The sequence below is a fragment of the Dermacentor andersoni genome, chromosome 6 (genome assembly GCF_023375885.2).
Source record: "Dermacentor andersoni chromosome 6, qqDerAnde1_hic_scaffold, whole genome shotgun sequence".
In the NCBI taxonomy this organism is placed as follows: domain Eukaryota; kingdom Metazoa; phylum Arthropoda; class Arachnida; order Ixodida; family Ixodidae; genus Dermacentor; species Dermacentor andersoni.
Genome location: NC_092819.1, coordinates 161,583,915 through 161,610,527, shown reverse-complemented (window position 1 = coordinate 161,610,527; position 26,613 = coordinate 161,583,915). Strand labels below are relative to the sequence as shown.

At 47.8% G+C, this 26,613-nt stretch overlaps 1 protein-coding gene across 1 annotated transcript in view; it reads right to left on the bottom strand.

Annotated features, from left to right (window-relative positions):
- The window catches only part of LOC126523456 (uncharacterized), a 106,503-nt gene extending 88,299 nt beyond the window's left edge, over positions 1–18,204 (bottom strand). Inside the window, exons 1-2 of the mRNA XM_050172064.3 lie at positions 17,872–18,204; positions 17,056–17,399 (exon numbers count right to left, since the gene is read on the bottom strand). Coding sequence (XP_050028021.2) covers positions 17,056–17,399; positions 17,872–17,969 — 442 coding nt within the window. The 5' untranslated portion in view covers positions 17,970–18,204. The remainder of the gene's footprint in view (positions 1–17,055; positions 17,400–17,871) is intronic.
- Positions 18,205–26,613: the final 8,409 nt, after the last annotated feature.

Sequence of the window (26,613 nt, the reverse complement as noted above, 5' to 3'; positions counted from 1 at the left end):
TGACGGTATCGTGCGTATACTCGCTTGTTGAGGTCGCAGCAGGCGGAAGTGCCGTATCAAGCCGCAATGTAGGTTCGCAACTGCACTACTGATAAAATGGAGCAAATCTGGTGGTGTCGTGCCGAGAAGAGCTGTTCGCAAATGTGACGTATGGAAGGGCAATGTACCTCTGATGGGGGTCCTTCAAAACGTACATGGACAGCATAACTGTGAGAGTACGGTTTAGTCGCTCCGTCAGCCCATCGGTTTGAGAATGGTATGAGTTGGTCAGCTTGTGTTGAATGGAGCAGGAGCAGGCAATGTCCGCGATAACTTTCGACAAGAATTTACGACCACAGTCAGGAAGAAGATATCTCGGGGTGCCATGAAGCAATATAAGGTCATGCAAGAGAAAGTCTACCACCTAAGTGGCGCAACTGGCCGAGAGAGCCCACGGGATGGCGTATCGTGTGGCGTAATCAGTTACAATGGCTACCCATTTGTTCCGAGAGAATGACGTGGGAAAGAGGCCGAAGAGGTCTCATCATCATCATCATCATCATCATCAGCCTGGTTACGCCCACTGCAGGGCAAAGGCCTCTCCCATACTTCTCCAACTGCCCCGGTCATGGTCATGGTCATGGTAAGAGGTCTAATCCAACACAAAAGAACGGCTCCGCAGGGGCGGAGACGGGCTGGAGATGTCTGGCTGGTAGCACCTGAGGCGTTTTCCGACGCTGTCAAGAATCGCAGGCACCAACATAGCGTCCGATGGAACGAGCGAGAGCGAGCCAATAGAATCGGCGGCGGAAGCGATCGTACGTCCGAGTTACCCCAAGGTGCCCTGCAGCGGGTGCGTCATGGAGCTAAAATAGCACAGTCCGTCACAGATGTTTGAGCACGACAAGAAGAACAGGTCCGCCAAAGAGGAAGTTACTTCGGTACAGAATGCCACCCTGAAGGACATATGGGCGAACGCAGGTGTCGGTAGGTGTGTGGTACAGACGCTCCATGAGTGCTCGCAGCGATAGGTCCCGGTACTGCTCATCGGCGATGTTAGCGAAGGCGGACACAAAAAATGCCACTGGTGGTACTGCTTCGGCATTTTCCACCTCTTCGACCGGGTAGAGAGACGGGATATCAGCGTCCGTTGGAGACAGCCAGATTTGTAGATGACGGAATACTAATATTCTTCGATGCGTTACGCCCAGCGAAAAATATTTCTGCAGGAGTGAGAGAGGTATTTCTTATGCTAGAAAAACTGAGAGGTCGGCCTGAATCAATCTTCTGACCTGCTACTCGGCGTTGGGTAAAGTGGAAAGGGTGTAGACAGAAGGAATAGAGAAGGTGTTGATTATGAGAATGAAGATGGTGGAAATAATCTTGCACACTCTAAAACTCTTGAAAGCCTCTTGTCCAGTCCGCTCTCACGCAAAAATTTGTTGAGAGCCTTCAGACTATCAGGCTGACGACGAGGTTCAGGCGAAGGTCCCAATAGAATATTTTCAAGCTAATGATCCAACGACAAATTTGGAAAAGATGTCTGTCAGCGATTTTCTCTGTACATCAAGGCGCGGGCAGTTGCACAATAAGGGCTGTGTCGTCTCAGGAATATCGCATTCCTTATAATTCGGAGTGTCCGCCCGGCCGATAAAATGTAGGTAGCGCCGGGTGAAGGCCACACCTAGTAGTAGTCTGTGTAGGAAGTTTGCATTACACTATTTTGTGTTCAGTGGTATCCGTATCTTCATCTCTGGGTCGAGTTCGTGAAGGCGGTGAGGACGATGACCTGGCGAGGCGCAATACACTGCCCTATTATCGCGCAGGTGTCTGTACACCAGGCATTTACTGTCTGGTCGCTAGAATTGGATGGACACGGGTGTAGCATTAATGTGGGCCATATATGCCTACGAGTCGGCGAGCTCGTTTCTAAGTAGGCCGCAGTGTCCCGGAATCCACTGAAACCTTATGCAATGGCCAGCTCTTAGGGCGACATCGTGTGATTCGATCACCTCTTGAGCAAGGACATAATAGGATCCTCGTCTAAGGGCAGAATCCATCGCCTGAACATTCCTGTACGATATTTCAGTGAGCCCAACCAACAAAAAGCGTCATGATCCATGACGACTGCAAAGGGTCGGCCATACAAGTATGGGCGGAATTTCGCAACCGCCCGAACTAGGGCTGGAAAATTTGCTCTGTGATGAAATAGTTGCGCTTGGAGCTTGAGAGGAGCCTGCTGGCCTAAGTGATAACACAGTCGTTGTCGCGCCGGCATTGTGCTAGCACTCCGCCAAATCCGTGGCCGCTGGCATCCGTACGGACTTCGGTGGACGCACAAGGATCGTAATGGACCAGAACGGGTGGCGTTGTTAGAAGGTCGATTATATGCGGAGCGCAGAGGCGTCATTTATAAGCCCCACTCAAAGGGACGTCTTCAAAAGCTCGGTTAGTGCTCGTGCTGTGGCCACGAAATTTTTCACGAAGTGGCTGAAGTAAAAGCAAAGGACGATGAAGCTGCGAACATCCGTAACACTCTTCAGAACAGGGAAGTGCATAGCAGCAAGGATTTTGCCTGGGTCCGGTTGCGCTCCGTTCGCGTCAACGAAATGTCCAAGCATGGCAGTCTGGCGACGGCGAAAGCGACTTTGGTGCGTTGAGTGGCAGACCGACTCAACGAAAAACATCCATGACTGCTGAGAGATGCTCGGGGTGCGTAGCGAATGTTGAGGAGAATATTTTAACGCGGTCTAATTAGCACAGGCATGTGGACCATTTCAAACCATGAAGAAGGAAGTCCATCATGCGTTCAAATGTGGCAGCAACGTTACATAAACTGCACGGAATCACTTTTAATTGAACACCTTCGGGTGTTGCAAAGGCTGTCTTCTCGCCGTCTAGATTGTCCACGGCAATCTTTCAGGAGCCAGAGTGAAGGTCAATAGACGAGAAATAGTGAGCACCGTGGAGGTAGTCAAGGGCGTCATCAATGCGAGGTAGAGGATACACGTCATTTTTTGCAACCCTCTAATGGTGCCGATAATCGGCGCAAATTTGCCATGAACCATCTTTTTCACCAGTACAACAGGGCACGTTTATAGACTACACGATGCTTCAATAATGTTCGTGGCAAGTATTTCGCGAACTGCTGCGTGAATAACTTGGCGCTTAAGCTGCTGCACTCTATACGGCCGGCGATGAATAGGATGGGCATCGCCGGTATTTATGCAATGTTTAATAGCTGGAGTTTGGGAAAAAGGACGATCGTTAAAGCAAAAAAATATCGTGGTATCAAAAAAGAATGCGGCAGAGCTCGTGAGCGTAATCGGACAGCGTCGGCCTGCAATTCGGGTGCAATCAGTTTTTTGTAAATCGGCGATGGTACAAGTGGCCGACTGTGATGGCAGAGGAGGGTCGATCTTATTGTCATCTACTGCTATAGATGCTACTGGGTGACCCTCCAATGAGGAAAGCTGTGCTAGAGCCATCCCACATGGCAGCACTTTTGTCGTCAAACCAAAATTGACCACTGGCAGACAGACGCTATTCACCGTAATAAAGCTGTACGATGTACTGTGATACCGTAAGGAGGACGCCTTGCATGGGAGCCGTGATGTAGTGACCGTGGTGGCACTGGTGGGCACGACACAAAGGCAACGTAGGTCAGTGAAAAAGGTGGCAAGCGAACGAAGTCTACTGAACTGAGGCAACTGGGGAGTGGTTCAGCGGGATTCAGAAAAGGCAGGTCAAGGAGGAGAGTACTGGTTGAACAATCCGTCAGAGCAGAATGCGCGAATAGGAGTCCAGGCCGAGGATGGTGTCGTGAGGACAGTTGACGATGACTGTGAAGAAAACGATAGTGGAGCGATCGGCGAAGGAGACACGGGCGGCACACATACCTATTACGGGGGCTCCTCCGCCGTCGGCGACATGGGCAACAGGCGTCGAGGCGGGTGTTGTTTCTTTCAGGCGCTGACGAAGGTGAGCGGTCGTAAACGGTTGAACGTACGTGACGTACATTCAAGAATGGCAAGTTGGTGACCGTAAGGGTTGCCGAACAAGTCTCGGAGCTTTTGCTCATGTGTAACCCAACTGATAAGCACATCTTCGTGTGTGCCAAACCAAACTCGAGGCGTGACACCGAGGTAAGAGGCTACATTGGCGAGCGTGATAGTAGTGTCCTACCAGTTATTGGTGCTAACGCGTTTGTACAGACTGATCCATGTCCTCGACGTCTTCTCATCTTTTCCCGAGAATACGCCAAGGTCACCGGGAGTGGCAAGTGCGATATAGGTAGCCGAAGTGGCAGCAGGTGTTGGAGCCGGTGAAGTCGAGCGGTCGTCGCCGGGAGCCATGTGGAAGCCTCCACAAACCGTCCACTGCGAAGTTCCGTGACGAAGTACAGGGGCCATCCACGTTCCCCAAATATGTAACATAGGAAGATGGAGACGAGAAGGTGTATACATATATATTTACAAACAACTACGCCACACTTGTTGCTTTGACTGAAACAAAGACTGTAGAGAAATATGTTTTGAATTCTAATGAAGTAGATAAACGTGTGAGAACATTAAACTGGGATTCTTTAACGCGGCACAGCCATCTAAAGTATTACGAACTGTTTGTAGAGGCATTAAGAGCGATTTACCTTTGCTCCGAAAAGAAAATAAAGCTTAAAAGAACAAATAAAAAGAGCCCGTGGATTGATAACGAAATAATGGCTCTTTGCAGCGTTAGAAGCAAACTCCTTAGAAAATGCCAAGATAAACCCGGGGACGCTCTTGCAGGGGAAGAATTTAGGCAGATGAGAAACAAAGTAAACGCTAAAATAAGACTAGCTAAAAAGCGCTACCACTCAGGCAAGCTGGCAGCTTGCAGTCGTAATACCGGTAAAACGTGGAAGTTGGTTAACACTCTAATAGGGAGACCTGCAAAAAAGGGTATTGATAATACTCTTGCTGACGCCTTTCTCGAGTCCCCTGCGGTTCAGATAGCGAATTATTTTAACAAACACTTTATCGAATCGGTAAACAACATTACAAATGGGTGCATACAGGCAAATATCCGAAACAACGTTACGTTCTCTAACATTCATTCTGCTTTTCTGCCTACTGTTGATGAAGTAGAATTGTGGGATATTATACGATCCATGAGTTTAACAAAATCTCCAGGTTTTGATAAAATTAGGATAAGAGACATAGCTGCGAACTCCGATGTGCTCAAATCAACACTACTTTACATCCTAAATGAAACATTAAAAATAGGTCAGATGCATGAAAACATGAAAGTTAGCATTGTGAGACCTCTTTATAAGAAAGGATCTCGAAACCTTTACGAGAATTACCGACCAATTTCAATTCTTTCGTCTTTGGCAAGCATATTGGAAAAAATAGTCTATGTTAATATGGCCTCATTCTATGAAAAGTTTAGCCTTATTAACCCAGTGCAGTTTGGCTTTCGCTCGGGACAGAGTACTGTGGCCCTGGTGGAAGATTTTAATGACTATATCTGTAACGAAATTGATAAAAACAATGTTGTTTTGACTCTTTTCATTGATTTACAACGAGCATTTGACACATTAGGCCATGAACCGTTGCTATCAAAACTAAGCAGATGTGGTTTCAGAGGCCGGTATTACTCATTATTTAAAAATTATTTAACAGGCAGACAGCAGTGTCCGTGTGGCGGAGTCCTATAGTTTTTTGTTGTGTGTTAAATCAGGGGTACCGCAAGGGTCCGTATTGGGACCGCTTTGCCCAAATGAGGGTTGGGGGACTTGTCAAGCTGTTCAATGGACAGCTTTCTTTCCTCCACCTCCCCCCCCCATCTGTATCTTACAAGATCTGTACCTTTCAAGATGGAAAATAAACTTTCATTTCATTTCATTTTGTTTAACATTTACATGAAAGATCTTGCTTGCTTACCACTAAAATGAAAAATTTATTTATACGCTGATGACACGGCTTTGGTTGTATCGAACAAACTTTCGAACGAAGCCGCTAGAGTGTCACAGTATGATGTCCGTAAACTAGTTGATTGGTTCATTAACAACAAAATGTTCATAAATAAATCGAACACTAATATGATATGTTTTCACAGCCCATGTAAAGCAGTCGCGGATATTTACCCTGTTTATCTCCACACCAGTGGATGCCTTGTATGCTCATGTCCTCCGGTAACTTCGGTAAATAGCACAAAATACCTGGGGCTACACTTCGACGACTCGTTGTCGTGGAATGTCCACATTGAAGAGCTCGCAAGACGCTTACGTGCTGTGTGCGCTCATTTGTATGCCCTAAAATCTTTCTGTGATGTAAATGTTCGTAAAATGGTTTACAAGGAACTTGGGGAATCGATCATAAAGTACGGAATAACAATTTATGGCTTTGCTTCTTCTAGTAGACAAGATAATTAACCGCATCTTAAAAAAATTCCCTATAGCCTCTCGTATGGCACACTTGGTCATGGGGAAGATGTCTTGCTGAGCATTTACCAGTCAGACATGTTGTTTGTCGAGCAACAAGTTTTGTTCGAAGCCATGTGTAAGAGTTATTTTTCTACTAAATTCAAAAACTTGAACGTGAGATCTCGCAGCTTACGTCAGACAGAAAAATATGTGGTACCTAGTGTGTACACAAACTACGGCAAGAGGACTCGTGCTTTCTACGTGCCAGCTAATTTCAATAAATTGAATGAAAATGATATCGCAGGAATATTTAAACAAATAAAATCGCGTTTAAGGTCATGGGTGATACGTAATGCCCATATTCTTTGAAGTTTTCTTCGGGATTTGAAGCATGCGAACCTGATTGTGAAGTCTTCTTTAATGTCAATGTGTTTTTTTTTCCTGCTGATGCAATGATATCTTTTGTTCAAATAATATCTTTTGTTCATTTTTTGCAATATACTTTTTTTCCTATATTTTTTTTTATTTATTTGCACACATATCAGTACTACCAGCTGACTGCCCAGCCTCGCACACAAGCAATGTTGCTTATGCGGGCTGGATCTGTAACGTTGACATGACTGGATGTAATAAAGATTATTATTATTATTATTATTATTATTATTATTATTACTTGCCCAGAGGCAACAACCGCGCTAGCATCTAATCGTAATAGTCATCATCACAATACTGGCCTCCTCGTCATCGTAAATACCGGTTCGTAGCAGTATATTATAATTAATGACACTTGAACTTGCAGAAACTGTGTCACCTCGAAGAATCGTTCACGGATGTGACGGCCTTATGTGAGTACTTACAAGTCCTCGTTAGGACCAGGTTCGATTTCACAGCCCTAGTGCTCTCGCACCACCAATAATCTGGAGCCTCTCGGTGATGTAATCTTCCTCTGCGTATTTAACTCGTGCTATGCTATCTCTAATACTGTTTCATCTTGCCGGCGAAACTGCAGCCTCTCTTTTTTTTCCGAATCTCAACGCTGCTGCACACGACTGCTATGCATTCTAAATTTGAGCGAATCCGCTTTGGCCTCATTTTTGTGCCTGAGTGAATTATATATTTTTATGACCCCTGCATGCAAGCGCCGATGTTTCCATCCCTAATAAATGTTGTAAATTATTTACATAATTTTTTACGAGTCATTAGTATTTCTTACTGAAAGCAGATGAAATACTGAGGCCTACCGCTCTCGTGCGTTTCACATGTCGCTCATAACAGACTCCCCCGAATGGGTCCCTGAAGTCTGCGGGTTCCTTCCAAGGTCAAAAGTACGCAAAGCAATTTGAAGGGAGGCGAACATATTGCAACATATTCATTCTCTTAGCATATGCTCTCCATACCATTAAAACTAACTGTTAGCTGGCGACCTTCATCTCCTTAAAAATATAATGAACTTTGTCCTCTTTATATATTTAAATATATTGTGCATGTGTATATTGTTTACAATAGAAATAAAAATAAAATGATGCAGTGAGAAAATAAGAATGAGGTAGCCGCCTCTCGTGCTTTTAATGCGCTTGTCGTCCTTTTGTGAGGATTTGCAGAAATAAAATGAAAGTAAGAATTAGAAGCCATGCACGTCCGCGCCTGCAATGATGTAGTAAGCTTTTGGCCACAATAAAATTTTAAGTGAAAACGTAGAGGCGACTCAAAAGACACTTCAAGTGATGTGGGTGACAGAGCTCTGGTACTTACACTTTGGGGCGGGGGGAGTCGGCTACAGCACCACCGGAGGGGGGCAGACTCCCCCCCGCCCCCTCCGTGGCCGGAAAACTTCGGAGGGGCTACGACCCCGGAGCCACCCCTCAACCCCATCCGTAGTCGGCGCCTATGATTAGACATTCAATATTTCGTGGGCAACATCGGTGGTGCTGGTCACCAAAAAAGTGATGGTTCCAATCGGTGTTGTTGATAATCGTAGCCCAATAGGCTAATAAGAAAAAAACGTTTACCCACTACCACTCATTGACGAGGCTCTGGACACCTTGCAAGGCGCTGAATTCTTCTCTTCGATAGATTTCCACTCGGGCTACTTGAGTTGAGTTGAGTTGAGTTGAGTAGTTGTAGGCTACTGGTGGGATCAGCCTTGCAGTAGCTGCCGGCAATCGCTCCACCGTAGCGACACTTAAAATACATAAATCATATAAATCAGACAGAGACCTCACAACTACACATAGTCACTCCTAAGGTCACCATGTGGAGGCCAAATCTGTGTCTTGCAGGTAATTTAAAAGAAGGCGAGAAACCTCCTTCCTATCTAACTGGTTCCCGCGCGGGAAAACAATGTCCTGAAGAAAACTGTGGGGAATTCCTGTCTTCTTGAGGGACCCGAATAACACACTCCTTTCCGCGTTATACAGAGTACAGCACATAAGGTAATGTTCTATGTCACCGCACACACCACACGTTGAACATAATGGAGACAACGCCAGGCCAGTCTTATACATCCACGCAGGGGTACGAGCAGAGCCCGTGCGAATGCGGAGCAGTAAAGTGGCTTGGTTTCTTTTAAGGCCCTTAGTCACACATGGCTTGTGAGGTGAGCTCCACAAAGAGCTGAAGTGGCACGACACCGCTTCTCTGAAGAGTCTCTAGTCCTCTTGAGGCACTTTTCTCAAAGGATTCCTAGACAGCGCTCTTGGGCCAGGCTGTCCGCCATCTCATTGCCTATGGTACCTATGTGCGAGGGCACCCATTGGAATCGTACGGAGAAGCCTTCGATATGGAGATTGTGCACCGAGCGTAGGGAGCTTAGACATAAAGCACCAGTAGGGAACCCGTGCTCTAACCTTTGAAGGGCGGATTTCGAATCTGTAAGAATGACAACAGGTTGAGGCATACAATACCGTAGCTTCTTTAGAGCTGCCTCAATGGCAACGCTTTCGGCCGTTGTGGAGGACACGACTGCAGTGAAGCGAACCGACCAATCATACTTCAAAGAGGGCATGTGAAAAGTAGCTGCACTAGATCCTCTGACCTTGTCCACAGAGCCATCAGTAAAAATTTGAAGATGACGTGCATATTCAGCTTCAAGATGTTCCAGTACGAGCGAACGCGTTGCCGCCAAAGGAGAACTCCGCTTAGCACGAACGTGAGGAATTGTCAATGAACAATCGAGGCTCGCGAAAGACCAAGGTGGTATTAAGGGTATTAAGAGTATTAAGGGCCAAGTACGCTCGGGACTCAGATCTCTTTCGAAGGCTCTGTAGAAGGGCCCGAACGGCTATCGTCTGTTTGAGGCGGCCAATTTGCATCAATAACGTTTGTGAAGCGACTACGCTAAGAGCTCTCGATAGAGACTCATAAAGTACTGCATTGTTAGGAGCAGTCTGCGGAACGCCAAGAGCCCTCCTTAGGCCCTTTCTGTGCAAAACCTCAAGTCGTTGCAGCTGTGATAGTGAGGGGGAAATTAAAGGGAGCTGGTACATTATTCGACTAGTCACTAGTGCGTCGTGCAGCCTGATCATTGAAGAAGGGTGATTTCCCCATTGCTCACTTGCAACTCTACAGATCACATTGAGACGCGGAGATAGTGATGTCACAATTGAGTCCACAGCTCGTCGCCACTGTAGACGGTAGTCAATAATGACGCCCAAAAAGCGCTTGTGCTTCAATTGACGAAGGCAAGATTGATCAAGGTCTATCTTCAGCCGCGCATACCGTCTTCCTCTACCTGGAAACATGATGAAGCCCGATTTTTCCACCGAGAGAGTCAACCCAACACCTTGAAGGTAATTTTGAACTGAAAGTAATGCCTGTCGAGCTATCAGAGCTAAACGCTTGTGTTGATATCCGCTTAACCAAATACAAATGTCGTCCGCATATATCGACACATGGATATGCCTGCAATGTTTTTGCACTTCAGCGGGAAGACCAACCATTACAACATTAAACAGCGTCGGGGAAAGAACACTTCCCTGAGGTACACCTTGCGATACCGCCCTTTCGGTGCTTATGGTACTTCCTAACCGCACTTCAATTTTACGATCACTGATAAGTGAGTGAATGAATCGCAGAAGATAGCCCTGTACGCCTATGTCCAGCAAGATATTTAGTATTGAACTCTGAAGGACGCTATCATAAGCCTTTGATACGTCTAGGAAAATAGGTGGTGTTGCGAGGCCGAAAGCTCTCTGATGTTCAATGTGGCTTATCAAGTCCAATACGTTATATTGTGCGCTTAAACCTGTGCGGAATCCTGTCATGCATGTTGGCAGAGCCCTTCTATCTTCGAGCCACCATGATAAACGCTTACTTGCCAGCTTCTCCATGAGCTTAGCCACACACGACGTCAATGATACAGGACGATATGAGGCGAAGTCTGTCATTTCTTTGCCGGGCTTCAGCACTGGGACAACACAAGCCACCTTCCATGAAGGAGGAACGTCGCCAGTCTCCCATACTCGATTGAGATAGCTCAGGAGCATCTTCCGGTGTTCTAGAGGTAGATTCTGCATCATCTGGTTGGTAATGCCGTCAGGACCTGCTCCACATCGACGCCGCAGGCTGCTGAGTGCTGTCTATAGCTCTCGAAGTGTGAACGGGGCGTCCATAGCAAACGTAGATGTTGCAGGCCGAGCACATGGATGAATTCCTGAGCTTACACGTACAAATGCATCTGCAAATTTCTCTGCCAAGCACGCGAGAGGTTTCTGCTTGAGCAGTGCAAGCGCTTCGAAAGGCTTACTAGAACGAGAATTACCAGCAAGGCGACCAATGACTCGCCAAATTCTCGTCATCGGTGAAAAAACAGACAAGCTGGCGCAGAAGGACGCCCACTGCGACCTACAGAGCTTGTTCGTATGGCGTCGAATGGCAGAGTTAAGCCTGTTGAAGGTCGTCTTCAAGGATCTGTCTTCCTTCTTCCGTATCAATTGTCGCTCCGCTCTTCTGCGCGCTGCGCAAAGGTTCCTGAGTTTTAAATCCGGAGTCGGAAAATGATTAGGCAACTTGACCGCCGTGGTAGCAGCCATCTTACCATAAATGATTCTGTCTATCACATCTCCAGAAACACTTGCAAGTTGCTCCCTGTACTTGTCCCAATTAACAACATGGCTCATTTTAGCGCCGCGCATATGGATGTCGGCAGTAAACACTAAAATTGGATAGTGATCACTTCCCATGCGGTCAGGTGCAGTTGACCACTTCACACGGACGTCAGGTGAATGCAAAGTTAGGTCTATAGATGTGGCTGAGGCTAGAGGCCGGAAGAAAGTGGGACTTCCATCATTGGCCACGCAAAGGTCCAAATTGTCGATAATTTCTACCAGTTTGCGCCCGCGGGAGTCATTTCTCACAGGAAGTGCCGCCCTTTACATACGAAGAGAGATTCCTCATGTGGCTGTGAACGTCACCGATCTTTGCACCGATAGTATTGAGGTAGCGGCGGTGAAGATACGGCTCGGCTTCCGAACTCTTTCTGTTGCATCGGTATACGTGTCTCCGCGGAAGAAGGTAGCAATGGATTTGTTTCTCCAGCAGCTTTGTGACCGTTGCCCAGCGCCCCAAAATATCTGCGGTGACTTCAATGCCCATCACTCGGTCTGGTGTGACAGGAACACAGACTCAGGCTACTGTCAGGTCCTGACTTCAGCAGTTACTCGCTCTAAAACGTCATTCATTACCCCTAGCTGTTTGTACAAATTTAACATGATGCTCTTTGGAATATGCAATGCGCCTGCAACGTTTGGACCAATGATGCACAATATCTTGCGGGGGCTAAAATCTAGCACGTGTTTCTGCTGTCTGGACGCCATCGGTTTTCGTCGCCACTTTCAACAAGCATCTTTCCGACCCTAGGCAAGAGTGGACGAGCTTTACCAACGCCAGCCTGCAATTGAACTGGAAATAGGGGCAACTCGCCGCGCGCAAGCTTATGATTCTAGATGACGTTGTATCACAAGACGGAATCCTTCACGACCCATAAAAACTTCTGGCTGTGTCAGAGTTTCGAAAACCTGAGATACTCAAAGAACTCCGTGTCTTCATCGGCCTATGTTGTTAATTCAGGCGCTTTGTTCAGTATTTTGCCTCGATTGTATCACCTTTGACACAACTTTTAAGTGGCACCAACGACCTATTCTCCCCATATCCTGCATGCGACACCGCGTTCCTGATCTTACCCCGTCTCCTCACGTCTTCGCCTAAACAGCGGCACTACGACCCCACCGACCCAAGTGAAGTGCACAGCGGTATTGGCATTCTCACTGTCCTTGCGCAGCGCAAGCCTGGTTACTTCGAGTACGTCGTTGCTTACGCCATTCATTTACTGAACAAAGCGTAAATCAACTCTAGCGTCACAAAAGAAGAATGCTTGGTCATCGCTTGTGCAGTCGTAAATTTGCCGCATTATTAAAGCGAAGCTTTATATGGCTATGCGAAACGAAAATGCGTCTGTCTTCACCTGTGTACAGAAAGTTCTCATCATCAGCAATGGCTCGAGCGTCGTCGTCTTCCATAGCTACCTCCTTGGCGCCCCTCGGCGCAACCGCGCAAACGCGCTCGTACCACTGCTCCCGCGTCCGTCGTCGTCGCCATCTTCTTCCACAGCTGGCTCCGTTGCCGCTCGTCATTCCAGTGTAGTTAATTTGCCTTCTCATCGGTCGTCGTAATGGGGAGGCCACGTTTTTGGGAGTATAAGCCATTGCTTAAGGGGACATGTGCCATTAATTGTCTTACGTGACAGTCAGATTTAAGTTTGAAGTAATTTAATTTTTATGAATCCAAGCGTCGATGGCGGGCGGATGCTGCTGGCCACGCCGCCGAGCAAAGCCTAGACATCGAACGCCAGCGACAACGGTGGACTGAGGGCATACCGTCACTAACGTCGTTCTCCCCGTCACAGGCGAACGTGTGTGTAGCCTCTTTAAGAAACACGAAGACATAACCAATAATTGAGAAAGAGTTCAATAAACCGTCGAGATTAACCCAGTGATAAACAGCGAGGACAAACGTTTCAGTTTCGCTGGTTAACCATCTGTGCAGAGTGCTTGAGTGGTGCATTTTCTTGTTCGACCAGCCTCTCCACGTGGCAACTGACCACCACGCACTTTGTTGGTTGTCGTCTGGAAATGCGAGGAGCCCGCTGGGCTCCTCGCATTCAAGACTACGAGATAAATGTAGTCTACCACTCAGGCCACAAGCTGACTGTCGCAAATGCACTTGTGGCGCTCTTCTGCCTCCCTCTCCACCTTTGAGTTGATGTGGTGAGTCGACATCGACACCTTCGCATCAGAAGCATGAGAATATTAGTGTGGCCTCTCTTTGGGATCACCTTTCTGCTTCGCCTGCATCTCTCATCACCCGTTCCCTGCGTCTCCAAGCTGTTCCTTTCGCCGCTCGGGATAACCTCGTATATCAAAGCAACTACCAGCCGATGTACACAAGTGTCTCCGTGTTATCCCGAGAACACTGCGTTCCGACATGTGCGCGTCTTTCCACACCGACCCACAATGTGCATACTCAGGTCTTCAAGACGTATGAGCTCTTGCGGCACCGGTACTAATGGCGAGGAATGTTTAGCATTGTCCAAAAATTTCTGCGTTTGTGCCCGCAATGCCAACGCCGTGAATCCCCGCTCATTTGGCCCACAGTTTATTACATTCGCTTCCGTGCCGTGCTAGTGCCTTCGATCGTGTGGGAACTGACCTGTATGGACCGCTACCGCAGACACCCGCTTGCAAACAATGAATCATCGGCGCATTTTATCGACTTACACGGTATGCTGAAACCGTCGCTCTATCTACAGCCAGCGCCAGTGACGTTGCATCCTTTTTGCTCCATCATTTCGTTCTTCATTGTGGCCCACCTAAGAACTGCAGAGCATTAGGTCACATGTTTCTGTCGCAAGTGGTTGAAGCTCTGCTTGCTCAACGGCGTGATGATCATCGAACCACCACGGCGCACCATTCTCAAGCTAACGGGCTTACAGAGCGTTTCGATGGACCCTTGGCCACAAGCCCGCCATGTACGTTTCAGCTCATAATACAAACTGGGACATCAGTTTGCCGTTCGTCGCGCACGCATATAAGACGGCTACATAAAGAGCTAAAAGATTTTCCCAGTAATTTTGCCTCTACGGTCGCAATCCTTCCCTTATCAACTAGAAGGCATTACCCTATTAACTAGACGCGCCAGAATGTGCTGCCACTTCGGCCGTCAACAGATATACTGAGGAATGCCTTGAGCACGCAATTTCACCGTTGACCAACAACGACTAATTTTCAATCGTAATGGCGACCCTACCAACCCGAACTTAGCTCCCGACACACCTGTCTTGTTGTCCGTGTCTTGTACAACGCATAGACGTTCTACAAAACTCCTTTCGAAGTATGACAGACCATACCGCATCGTCGAACGCACCTCTCCTGTCACTCATGTCATAGAGCCGCTTAAAGCGATATCCGACGTGCCCCAGCATAGATGGGATGCTGCTCATGTTCAGCGCCTGAAACGATACTAGGACCTGCTCGTCTGCGCGTCTTAAGTTGCCAGGATGGCTCGCTCTTGCACCGAGGGTAAATATAATGAAGAAGGTCGCACGCACAAGGCCAGCAAGATCGTCTATTCGATCCAACTGAGACATCTGGATTGCCAATGCTTGGCACGAGTGTGAGCCACTCGGGCATCCGGCTCTTCCTGCTCTGCGACGCCTAACCTTTTGTTACTCTGGACGCTAGCTACCCGCTCAACTGTTGGTTACGCCCCTTAGCACAATTTTTATGTTGTTCTCGCTCTCATACGGCGCAATAAGTGAACTGCGCTTGCACTTCGGCTGCAGCATTATGCTAGTGCAAAAATATCTTACTTAAGAAATTGCGCATTAGCGGCGCCGCTTAGTGATTTCCGCCCCAGTTTTGTACTTCTATTTCTATGGGCACCCTGCAATGCAGTTTGCCTGTACATGTCGCGCCACCTGGCAGCGGCGGTGAGCACCCGCGGGTAGGCCCTCACCGCTCAGGCCCGCCTGCAAGCCTGATTTTCCAATTTTCTAATGGATTCCCCGCGGCCTCTTGGCAGCTTCTTCGTGAGAAGTGCGAACAAAAAGAACAAGCGCAGATACTGCTGTGTTAAGGACTGTCACAACCGCGAAGGGGATGTCGGCATCAAATTGTACCGCTTCCCTTTAAAACCGGGGGAAGCAACCCGGCAGCTGAAGTGGATCGTCGCGGTTCGTGTCGGTCTTGCGAATTGCTGTTCAACAAATAAGACGTAAGTGCAAAAACAAGAAAAAAATATGAAAAAGAGCCAGCAGCGGCATCTGTAAAAACACACAATAAAGCGTCAACTGCATAAAAACGCGTGAACTGATTCCGGCTGTTGTAAATCAGTTTTGATAGTTGTTTAGCTCGTCTTGCTCCAAAACAAACGCGCAGTGGTTGTTAGGTGTCAAATCTAGCTTCGTAAGTGCTCCGTGCTGGAGCTCTGTATGCGCTGTGCTTCTTCCTGCGCCAAGATCAAGAAGCGAATGCTGCGCCAAGATCAATACGCGAATTCGTGCCGATGTTCTCTCGTGCTTAGAACAACAGAACTAGGGTTGGAGTACACTGCAGAACACGTCGAGTATTCAAAAATTACCATTTCCGTCGCACAAACAAGCGCATATTTGTTCAGTCTTCACGTTGTTTAGTCTCAGCTGATTGCTCTCTATGAGTGTTCAGCGGTAATGCCCTCTCACATTCGAGCCCGAACGGCAATACCAGAATATGCTCGAGGCACTTTGTCAACGGAGAAAAAAGCACTTACCTGCCAATTCGTCAAAACCTCTACAATATTGTGAGGTGCAAGTCACGCTCCAAGTAAGGAAGCGACAAATGACAGTTCAAAGACGTCCACGGCCGTATTTGCTCACTTAAGTGGCATAAAATAATTATTTGTTAACGCACTTTGAGATCGACGTCGTAAGCATACTTACTTTGTTGCGACAAATACTTCGCGACCTGCGGTGGTTGCTTAGTGGCTACGGTGTTGGGCTGGTGAGCGCGAGGTCGCGGGAATAAATCCCGGGCACGGCGGCCGAATTTCGATGGGGTGGAAATACCAAAACACCCGTGTAATTAGATTTAAGTCCACGTTAAAGAACCCCAGGTGGTCCAAATTATTCCGGAGTCTCCCACCACGGCGTGCCTCCTAATCAGATCGTGGTTTTGGCACCTAAAACACCATAATTTAATTTAAGCACGTCACTGTGATGTCCGTGCTGTTTACTTCTTTGACATGGTATACGTGGTTGTAGTCGTAAATTTTATGTCCTTTCTCAAGCGTCGGTGGTCAAAAATGGGCCTCGACGTTTTCGATTGCCTTGAAACCGGAATTTAGAACGTCCGAAAGGTTTCAAACGAGCGCCGCAAAAGCATGCCTCCGCAGCAGTGGCCGCCTCGGTGTTTCGCGCAACTGACACGGTGGCGCTGACGGCTGAGCCGATCGCCGCGCCGCCTGACCATTGCAGGGAGCCCATAGATAGACGCTACGTTGCGCTCTCCCTGTAGTTCGAGTTTTGTTCTTCATAAAGCCGCCATTCCGACAGTTTTCGCTCCGGGCCATCACCTAAGACCCAGTGAAAACGAAGGCCACGTCACTTTACAGTCAGACACATGCCGGCTACAAAATCTCACGTGCTCTGCAGACTCCACCCCATGGCGACGGCCTTCCGACGCACTGGCAGCGGCCCCTCCTGCAGTCGAGGCCCGGATCAGTGGCGGCGCACTGCTCGGACCACACGCACGCCTCGTGCACTCCTCGCAGAGGCTCGCACAGAGGGCTCAGCCTCTGCTTGCCGCTGCCGCCCAGGATGAGCACTGGGCGCGAGAAGGGGCAGCCGCACGTCCCCTCCACACACATCAGGGCCCCGGGACAGCCGGCGTCGGTGGTGCACGAGGGGAACACGAGCGACGACGCGTTGCCCGGCTGCACTGGTGGCTGGACTGAGCTCGCGTTCTGCTGAGAGTCGGCTGTGGTCCTGAGAAGGGGAGGCCAAATGCCAGCGAATCCAGGCGTTTGCCGAAACGTCGCGCTCACCGTTACTGCGCACAGTGAATGGCCTTTGCCTGTCACGCAATTCACAAACTTGACATGGTAGAGAAACTGCATTAGACGAAATACCTGCGCGTGTGTTTTCTCCTATGACCTCCGAATCCCGCGCAACGCATGCCTTGCTGCAACTCGGTGGAATTTCGGCAAACGTGCCATTAATTGATTCACTAAACGTTGCACTGTGTAGCTCGTGATAGTAACCCTCATGTGGTATTGTATGGTCACGAAAGAAAACGTGGCCTGCACAGAGGCGTCCTCGCTATGCTACCTGACCAAACATCGCCAATTGGCTCAAGAAAATGCCAAGTCGTGCGACGCCATTACAAAACAGACAAACGTGCAAGTTTGCAAGAATCAGGATCGCGTGGCAATGTAGCTAGGCACTGTGAGTGACTTACGTTTCTGCCTCTAGAACGAAGACGTGGTCGCGTCCCGCAGCGGCAGGCGCCAGCAGTGTGAGCAGCAGCGCTGGCCAGGCGGCCGACACAAGCGCCATGGCGCCGCGGCCAGAAGCCGCTGGGGTAGCCACGGTGGCAGGCTCGTGTCAACTGGCTCGCGCCTCTGACGCCGATTATATCCAGCCGTAGCCTGATGTGTTCTGCGAAACTAGTCTCGCAGCCGCAATGAATGTTGTCTAGACTAATCCGGGGCCGTTTCCCAGTGAACGGTGACAAACTTAAGTTTTTCGCGCAAGAACAACAAAAGAACCAGACTAGCCTACTGCCGGATTTTAGCTAACGGTAACAAGGTGACTGCTTACGAGGTAAACATGAATGGTGATGGTGATGCACCTTTAAAACATGGCACGGACCCGCTACGGGAGACGGGCACAGGTCAGCCGACTCACAAGCGGATACACTGACTTATTTAACAGGCGTGAGATAGAGCTCTATTAAGCAACCAAAACTGCGACTAAAGATTAATATGAATGGGGGTGAGCACAGATGAGTTCCAGTGGACGATAGCAAGAACAGAGTGACCGCCTGTTGTAGTGATTACGAACGAGAGCCACTGACGCTGATTTGGGGAGAACGTTGGTCAGTGTCGGCGAGTGATAACGGACGTATGAATATGAATGATTGCCGCTGAGCGGGAGTAGACACAAGCACGAGCGCGAGTGGGTGCGGGTAAGTGTGAATGGCAGTGATTATGAGCGCAAGTAAGCTGAGGCGAATGTAAAAGCGAGTGAATCGGGGCATTATCAAGTATTGGTGAGTGAGTATGAGTTAGCGACGGCTTATTCTGCCGAACGATGGAAATGAACCAAGGAACGGTAGAGGGGCGCAGGCTCATGGTAGATAAATTCACAAAACTGAACTTGAAAGGCACAACTGCGAACAAAAGAGCATTGCGTAATTGGGAAATGATACCAAAGTAATAGACGATTATATATTAAAAAAAGATACAGTGAATGGGAAGAAATTGCCAAAGTTATAGTATAAAGAGTATATAGTAAGGAAAGTAACAATGACCGTAATATTCATCTTCTTAATCGAATAAAATCAAACTCAACGTCAAATACGTGCATTTGGCTAAAACCGGTATCGAGGCCCCAAAAAATGGTAGTACTCCATCACTTGAATTCAAGCCTGGTTCACTGAATGGCATTTCAAGAAGACTATTTACTTCTATTTTAAACCGCCGGCACATGGAAAATTTATTATCATTAGATTTTATTTTCACACAGAATTGGCATATAAAGATACGAGACAGCGATAATTTTACGGTTAAATTAAACAATTATATTTTGGGGCTATTGGCACCAAACAACAATCTTGTTATAACTCACGCCATAGTGAAGGACTCCGAATTCATTTTGGTCACCTTGGGTTCTTTAGCGTGCACCTAATGTACGGGCGTTGTAGCATTTCACCCCCATCGAAATGAGGCTGCCATGGCCGGGATTTGGTCACGCCACCTTGTATTTAGCATCAGAACGCCATAGCCACAGAACCATCATGTTGAGAAACGTATGTTAAGCGGGAAATACATCAGCGTAACCTAGTAATCATCACCTCTAATAGACTGATGCGTACACATGATTTTTGCAGTGATCCCTTACATGTTGTAATTCTGTGAAGCACGTTATTGATGATTTCGTGGAATCTCTAAGCATTGAATGTGTGAGGTGTCTCATCTCTGTAATGAACGCCGATACTGTGAGAATAGAAAAACATTGGTCCGTTCAGGGATGATCGCGTTAACGAGTCAGCCATTTCGTTTAGATGCAGCCCACAGTTACATGGTTCCTATAGCAATCGACTAAGATTTTACTGCAAGAGAACTAATGGTATGAAGGCTTTCAATACTGGTAATATAGAGGAATTTGTAAGAGAAGACCAGACGTAAAGACAATCAGTGATCATCATAGTAGTGAATGCATTTGTAGGAAGCTTGCGTAGCGCGAGAATCGTCGCCAAAAGTTCAGCTTAAAATATTGTAACAATACCTAAAAGGGAAAGCGAAAATTGTCATTTACCCGCGTTAAGCACCACGCTACAAAAAAAAAACCTACGGGTTGCTGAGAAAGAAAGCTGCAATTGCGAAAGAAAGATCCTCAGAAACACAACTTCCGAAAAATCTGAGGTCAACTAAGGACTTCATACGAGTTGTAAATGTGAAAGCATTTATGCCCAATTGGACGCCACTAGCGGTTCTTTGAGTTTTGCGAGTTGTTGGCGGATAGCTGCTCGAAGGCGATGGAATGTTGTCCGCCAACACGTGATCACCGGTTGGATCTACCATTCTCGATCCACGAACTTAAGGCAGCATTAGCTTTGTGTAGCCGCACATCAGCGCCAGGACCTGACGGAATTTCCTACCGAGCTCTGTGTGACCTGGGGGAGCGAGCGAGAGGAGTTCTTCTTGAGGTGTACAATGAATCTTGGAGAAATGGCACGCTACCAACAACCTGGAAGACAAGTCGCCTTGTTCCACTGCTGAAGCCTGGCAAGTCACTGTTGGAGCTCTCATCATATCGCCTGATCGCTTTGGCGAGCTGTGTGGGCAAAGTAATGGAGAGGATGGTCCTAGGACGCCTGGAGTGGTACTTGGAGTACCACAACACCTACCCAGATGCCATGGCGGGCTTCCGACGCGGTCGATCATTGATCGATAACGTCGTCCACCTGGTGACCTACATTCAACATGAGAAATGCCGTAAGCGTTTCTGCGCAGCCTTATTCCTCGACGTTAAAGGGGCGTATGACAACGTTACGCATGAAACCATCCTCTCTGCTCTCGCAGAGGTGGGAGTGGGTGGTCGGATGTTTCAATGGATACGGAGCTATCTATCCATGCGATCCTTCTTTGTAAGCACCGAGGAAGGTTATACTTCTCTACATTATAGCTACCGCGGTGTCCCCCAGGGTGGTGTACTTAGCCCCGTGTTATTTAATCTAACACTAATTGCTCTCCTTGAGCACGTGCCAACCACAGTCAGGCTATCAATGTACGCGGATGACATCTGCATATGGACATCTGCAGTAACACGCCTACAGTTGCGAGCGAGAATTCAGAGAGCCGCCACATAAACTGCTATCTACCTCCGTGATCGAGGCCTGGAAAATTCCTCCGAGAAATGCGCACTAGTGCCATTTACGCGCAAACCCATGGCAAACTACAGTGTAATGATAAATGGCCAAATAATACGACGGGTCCGATCGTACAAGTTTCTAGGTGTCATAATCGACAGGGACTTGTCATGGAGCCCACATATATCATACGTGAAAAAACGGTTGACAGGCATCTGCCTCCTGTTCAAGTTTTTCGCTGGCAAGACCTGGGGAATGTCGCCTAGTGCGATGTTACAACTGTACAGGGTGCTTTTTCTGGGATTTCTGCGATACAGCTTGCCAGCAATAAACAACACAGGCAAAACGAATCTACGCACAATACAAAGTCTTCAGGGTCAAGTGCTCCGGATCTGTCTAGGCCTGCCTCAGAGTGCTTAAACAGTGGCTACGATAGCAATCGCTCGAGACCACCTTGTCAAGACCCACATTGAAATTGAAGTACTCAGGACCCATATAAGGCATCTAGCCAGGACTCCTCGTCACCATTTAGCCTCTCTACCAGCGGACAGACCACACACATCTTTCAGCCAAACGATAACTGCATATGATGAATCATTGCCAGCTTGTTTCACTCCGGCTGCGAGACCTTCGATCCCTCCATGGTGCCTCGCTCAGCCAAAAATCAACCTCGCAATACCTGGTATCTCGAAAAAAGCTGATCTGTCATCACCAGCCCTTAGACAGCTCACGCTACTATATTTGTACGAGAACTACCGTGACTCTACGCATATTTACACTGATGGATCTGTCCTTCCAAGCAGCTCCGCGGCGGCAATCGTCATACCAGCGAAAGATACAACAATTAAATTTAAGACGACCCACGCGACAACATCGACGGCAGCAGAGCTCGCAGCGCTCTTTACTGCCCTTCATCACATTGGTGATGAACCGCCACACAAATGGACAATATTCTGACATTCGAAGGCGGCACTGCAGTCTCTACTGTCACCTTTACGACGCGGACCGCACGAACAGCTAATATTCCTTATTACAGAGGCGTTACACCATATAAGTGATGCAGGCCATGAAATAACCTTCCAGTGGCTTCCAAGTCGCTGCGGGATTATCGGCAATGAACGGGCGGATCACGCTGCCCGCTCAGACCATACTGAGGAGCGCCACGTCCCAATTCCTGTTTCTAGAACTGACGCGGCACGGAAGCTCCGCCTACTTGCTCGGCAGTGCACCGCGTCGCAATGGAATGAGCCACATTTAAGAAATACGCGACTGCACTCACTTGATCCAACATTAAGTCTTCGAGCGCCATCACAGCTTCGCCGTAGAGATGCCACGCTTTTATATCGACTTTGGTTGGGCGTTGCCTTTACTAAAGCCTATGCCTTCCGCATAGGGATGACCGACACACCAACCTGTGACCACTGCGGCTATGAAGAATCAATTGGCCATATTTTGTGCGCCTGCCCGCAGTACAGTCCACAGAGGGCATGCCTTAGCCACGAACTTGACCAACTGGACGTCCAACCGCTATCCGAAAAAAGAATTCTACAACATCAAAAGGACCTACCTTCACAGAAGAAGGCCGTGCAAGCGCTTTTGCGCTTCTTGCGATCTACCGGCCTGTGTGAACGACTTTAACTGGAACGCCTTTTGTGTGTGTGTCTCCATGTGTGCGCGTTCCTTTATTTTTTTTAATTATTTTTTTCTTCTCTGTCATGTTTCTAACCCCTATCCCCCATCCCCAGTGTAGGGTAGCAAACCGGAGACTCATATCTGGTTAACCTCCCTGCCTTTCCTCTTCATTCTCTCTCTCTCTCTTTTGCGAGTTGTGTGTGTGTGTGTGTGTGTGCGTGTGTTCGTGTGTGCGTGTGCGTGTGTGTGTGTGCGTGTGTGCGTGTGTGTGTGTGTGTGTGCGTGCGTGCGTGCGTGCGTGCGTGTGTGTGTGTGTGCGTGCGTGCGCGCGCGGCAGCGGTCCTAACAGGGCATCGACGGGGCGCCCCGCGGCGTCGAGTCGCCGTATCTGCTCCGTCGAGGCGCGCTGCTGACGTGGCGATGCCCTTTCCTCTCACGCAACACCAGGCGTGCTATCGCGGCAGCAGCTGTTCCGTTTCGCCCACTGTCTTCCGTTGAGGCTCGAGAGGGCAAGCGTGAACCAGGATCAGGAGCGCGCGAGGTGAGCTGGAGACGTGGCGTCGCAACCAATGATAATTTTAATGCCATCTCGTTTTTACACACGCCTCCGGCTATTTCGCTCTATAGACCATTTGGCGTTTTCGAATAAATAGCGCCCTTCTTCAACTGCTAAGCTTTGTAAGTTTCCGTTGTAAAGGTAGGTGAGTACCACATTTTCGTATAATAATCGAACATGAATAGTCACTCCCGAATATTTACTTAAATATCGAGCAGTCAGATGAAAACATACATTTACAGCAGGAAGATTTGCTTCGGTACAGTTTGACAGCTCAGCTGTAATGAATGGTGCAATAGTCCAGCTAGCTATCAAGGATGAAATGTCAGTTTTAATAACAAGAATACTAATTTCATTTAAAAGAATGCATGAGCTACCTCTCAAGAAACTTAGCCTGGTCCCAAACAGGATTCCCCATGCCTCCTGTATCACTAGCTTTCCAAAAACTGAAAACGTATGGTTGCCGACAACAGCATAAAAATTTATGGAAGAAAAATGGCAGACGACCCTTATCTTTGACTTACCTGTCTCTTAGTGGCACTCGCACCTAGGCGTTGGTGTTTTTCAGATTAAGCAAATGAACGTCTTTCCCCAGGCAAGATATCCGGGCGAGGAGTGAGGGAGGGCGAGGATGGATGGATGTCATGAGCGTCCCCTTTGGAAAGGGGTGGTAGGTTGCTCCAAGCTCTTGCGAGGAGGAAGCGCAGCATGCGCCACCTGGCGGGGCGTAGTCCCCTAGAGAGTGGCACACGAAGCGCACCTTAAGCGCCCTCTCCGTTGCTGACATCAGAGCACGTAACGCGCGCGCGCGCGCGCAGCTATTTCTAAATAATCCTAAATATTCCAGAAACTTCAGCAATTCAACTTGTAACTAAACTTATTCTCTGGTATCATACATATAATGAAGCCCACAAAATTTATACTGTACTACTTTTACTATATTTTTTTTCTGATTCGTATTGAATTTCGTCCCCAGTCGCCTCTGGAGGTGAACAGGAAATGCTGCGCCAGAAACAGGAGTATTACTCCATGCTCGTGCCAAAAGAAAGCGGCTCAAGGTCATGTGTGCCGGAGAGTCATTTAAAAAGACCCGCTGGAAGGAAAACAGCCCTGCTTGGGGCGTTCACGATAAAACTACATGACTAGAGTGCGAAAAACAATAAATGGCCAACTACAAGAAAACAATCTCAAGTTACCATCTAAGCACTCGCCGCGAAACTAAAATCAAAGCTTCCAGTACCCATCTGTATAGCTTTGAAAATTCTGGTTGTTGACGCATGTCCGATAATTTGCGACTATTTGTTTAGCAGACCGAGAACAGAAGCCAGGTTTTGACAGTAGGTAGTTGCAAAATATTTGATTGGTTTTAAATATCAGAACATACGGAATAGTTCGTTATTTAATTCAAATATATATAGTTAATGTATACTATTGGATTCGTATTCGGAATTTCAAATATTTGCCGACCACTACTTTGCAGCTTCGTGCTACGGGTTAATAGATTTAGTTGATTTGTTACAGTAATGTTCTACGATTTAACAAGTACACAATAAGTAGCACAGACGCTTGAATGACAATATTTTCTTACATGCAGCTTATTACCCCTTGCGGTCAACCGCAGAACTGGTTTGCCATATCCAGGGTCCCTGTGCTTCGATTTGCGTATAATTTTGACCTCGTGCTGCCATCGGTTACCCTATGGTTAGGTACGATTGTAGAGCAAGAACCGCGGTAATTCATTGGTCCGGAATTTAATCCCTGGACAATGACAAATTTTTCTTCAACTACAAAGTGTTCTTTCTATGAATCCTCCCTACTAAAAAAAAATAAACTCCACATTCCCAGTAACCCTCATATCCAATAGAATAATACAGCATATGAGGAAATAATAGAGGACATATATATTTCAAATCGGTTTATTGGATTATCGGATTATTCGTTAAGGGGCGTGTGGGTTTTTCCGTGGGGCTCTATAGGTTTCCTTTGTCGCTTCCTGTTACAACAAGGGTAACTGGCATATTTCCCTTTCGTCAACTTTCCTCTACCTTGCAGGCTTATCGAATAACTGATATACCGCAATCTGGGAGTCCTAAAGAAAACAACCAGCGAAGTAAAGGGGAGGAAATACAGAACTCGGCTTACTTGTCACAGAGTGAAACGTCTGTCCCTGGCTATTATATATAGTGGAGAGACGCCCGTTTTCTCGTTTTCATCGGCTTTACAGGGAGTTCAGCTGCACGCTTTTGTTCAGTGTTTATAAGCTGGCCAGCATAGCCATTGCTCACCAAATCCTGCGTCACTCTCTTCAACTCATCTCTGCGCGCGTCAGTAGTCGAGCAGAATTAGAATGCACGGGTGAACAATGTCGAGGGAGCCGATCATTTTTGTCCAAGCGGGTGGGCCGAATCAAAGCGCAGATATTTCCCTGTGTGGGTAGGCTTACGATAAACACTCGTGGAAAGGCTGGATGCAGTGCGCATGACTTCAACGTCAAGGAAAGCCAAGGGATTATTAATTTCTTCTTCAACGGTTAATTCTATTGTGCTTTGGAAAGAGTTCAGGTGCTGCACAAAAGGTACGACGTCTTCGCGGCGGATAATGGAAAAGCAGTCGTCGACATACCGCAGGAGCAATTTTGGGGAGGGCTGGAACATCGTGAGGGTTTTATCTTCGAGGGCTTCCAAAGCAATGTTGGCATAAGACACTGACACCGATGCTCTCATTACCGTTCCAAACGCCTGCCTGTAAAATGATCCATTAAACGAAAAGTAAGTGTTGCGTAAGCAAAAACCCAAGAGGCGGCACACGTCGTCGACTTCGAATGGGGTGCAAGAAGGCAGAGATGCGTCATTTTGTAATGCTGTTCAGCAGCGGTCAACAGCATAATCCACAAGTATGCATGTGAACATAGACTTAACGTCAAAGAAAACGATGACGTCTTCGCTGTCTAAAGTCACGTTTGTGACCTTGTCGACAAAACCAGCGGAGTCCTTTACGTACGTCGGCGTTCGTCCAACGAGTGGCTGGAACACACCATGAAGATAGGCAGAGAGACGGCGCAACGGAGAGCGAGTGTAGTCTACTATAGGCCGCAGCGGGACATTAGATTTGTGAACATTGGGCAGGCCGTATATTGCAGGAGCTGAGCCATTGTGGCACAGCAGCTGGTTATACAGATGCTTCTTTTCACGAGGCACAAACTTCAAAACCTGTCAGTCAGTAGCTTCTGAAGTTCTGACTCGGTCTGTCTCGTGGGGCCCCGCTTGACCTTCGACGCACGCAGAGCTGAGTTGAAGAGAGTGACGCAGGATTTGGTCAGCAATGGCTACCCCAACCAGTTTATAAAGGCTGAAGAAAAGCGTGCAGCTGAACCTCCTGTAAGGCCGATGAGAACAAGCAAACGGGTGTCTCTCCCCTAT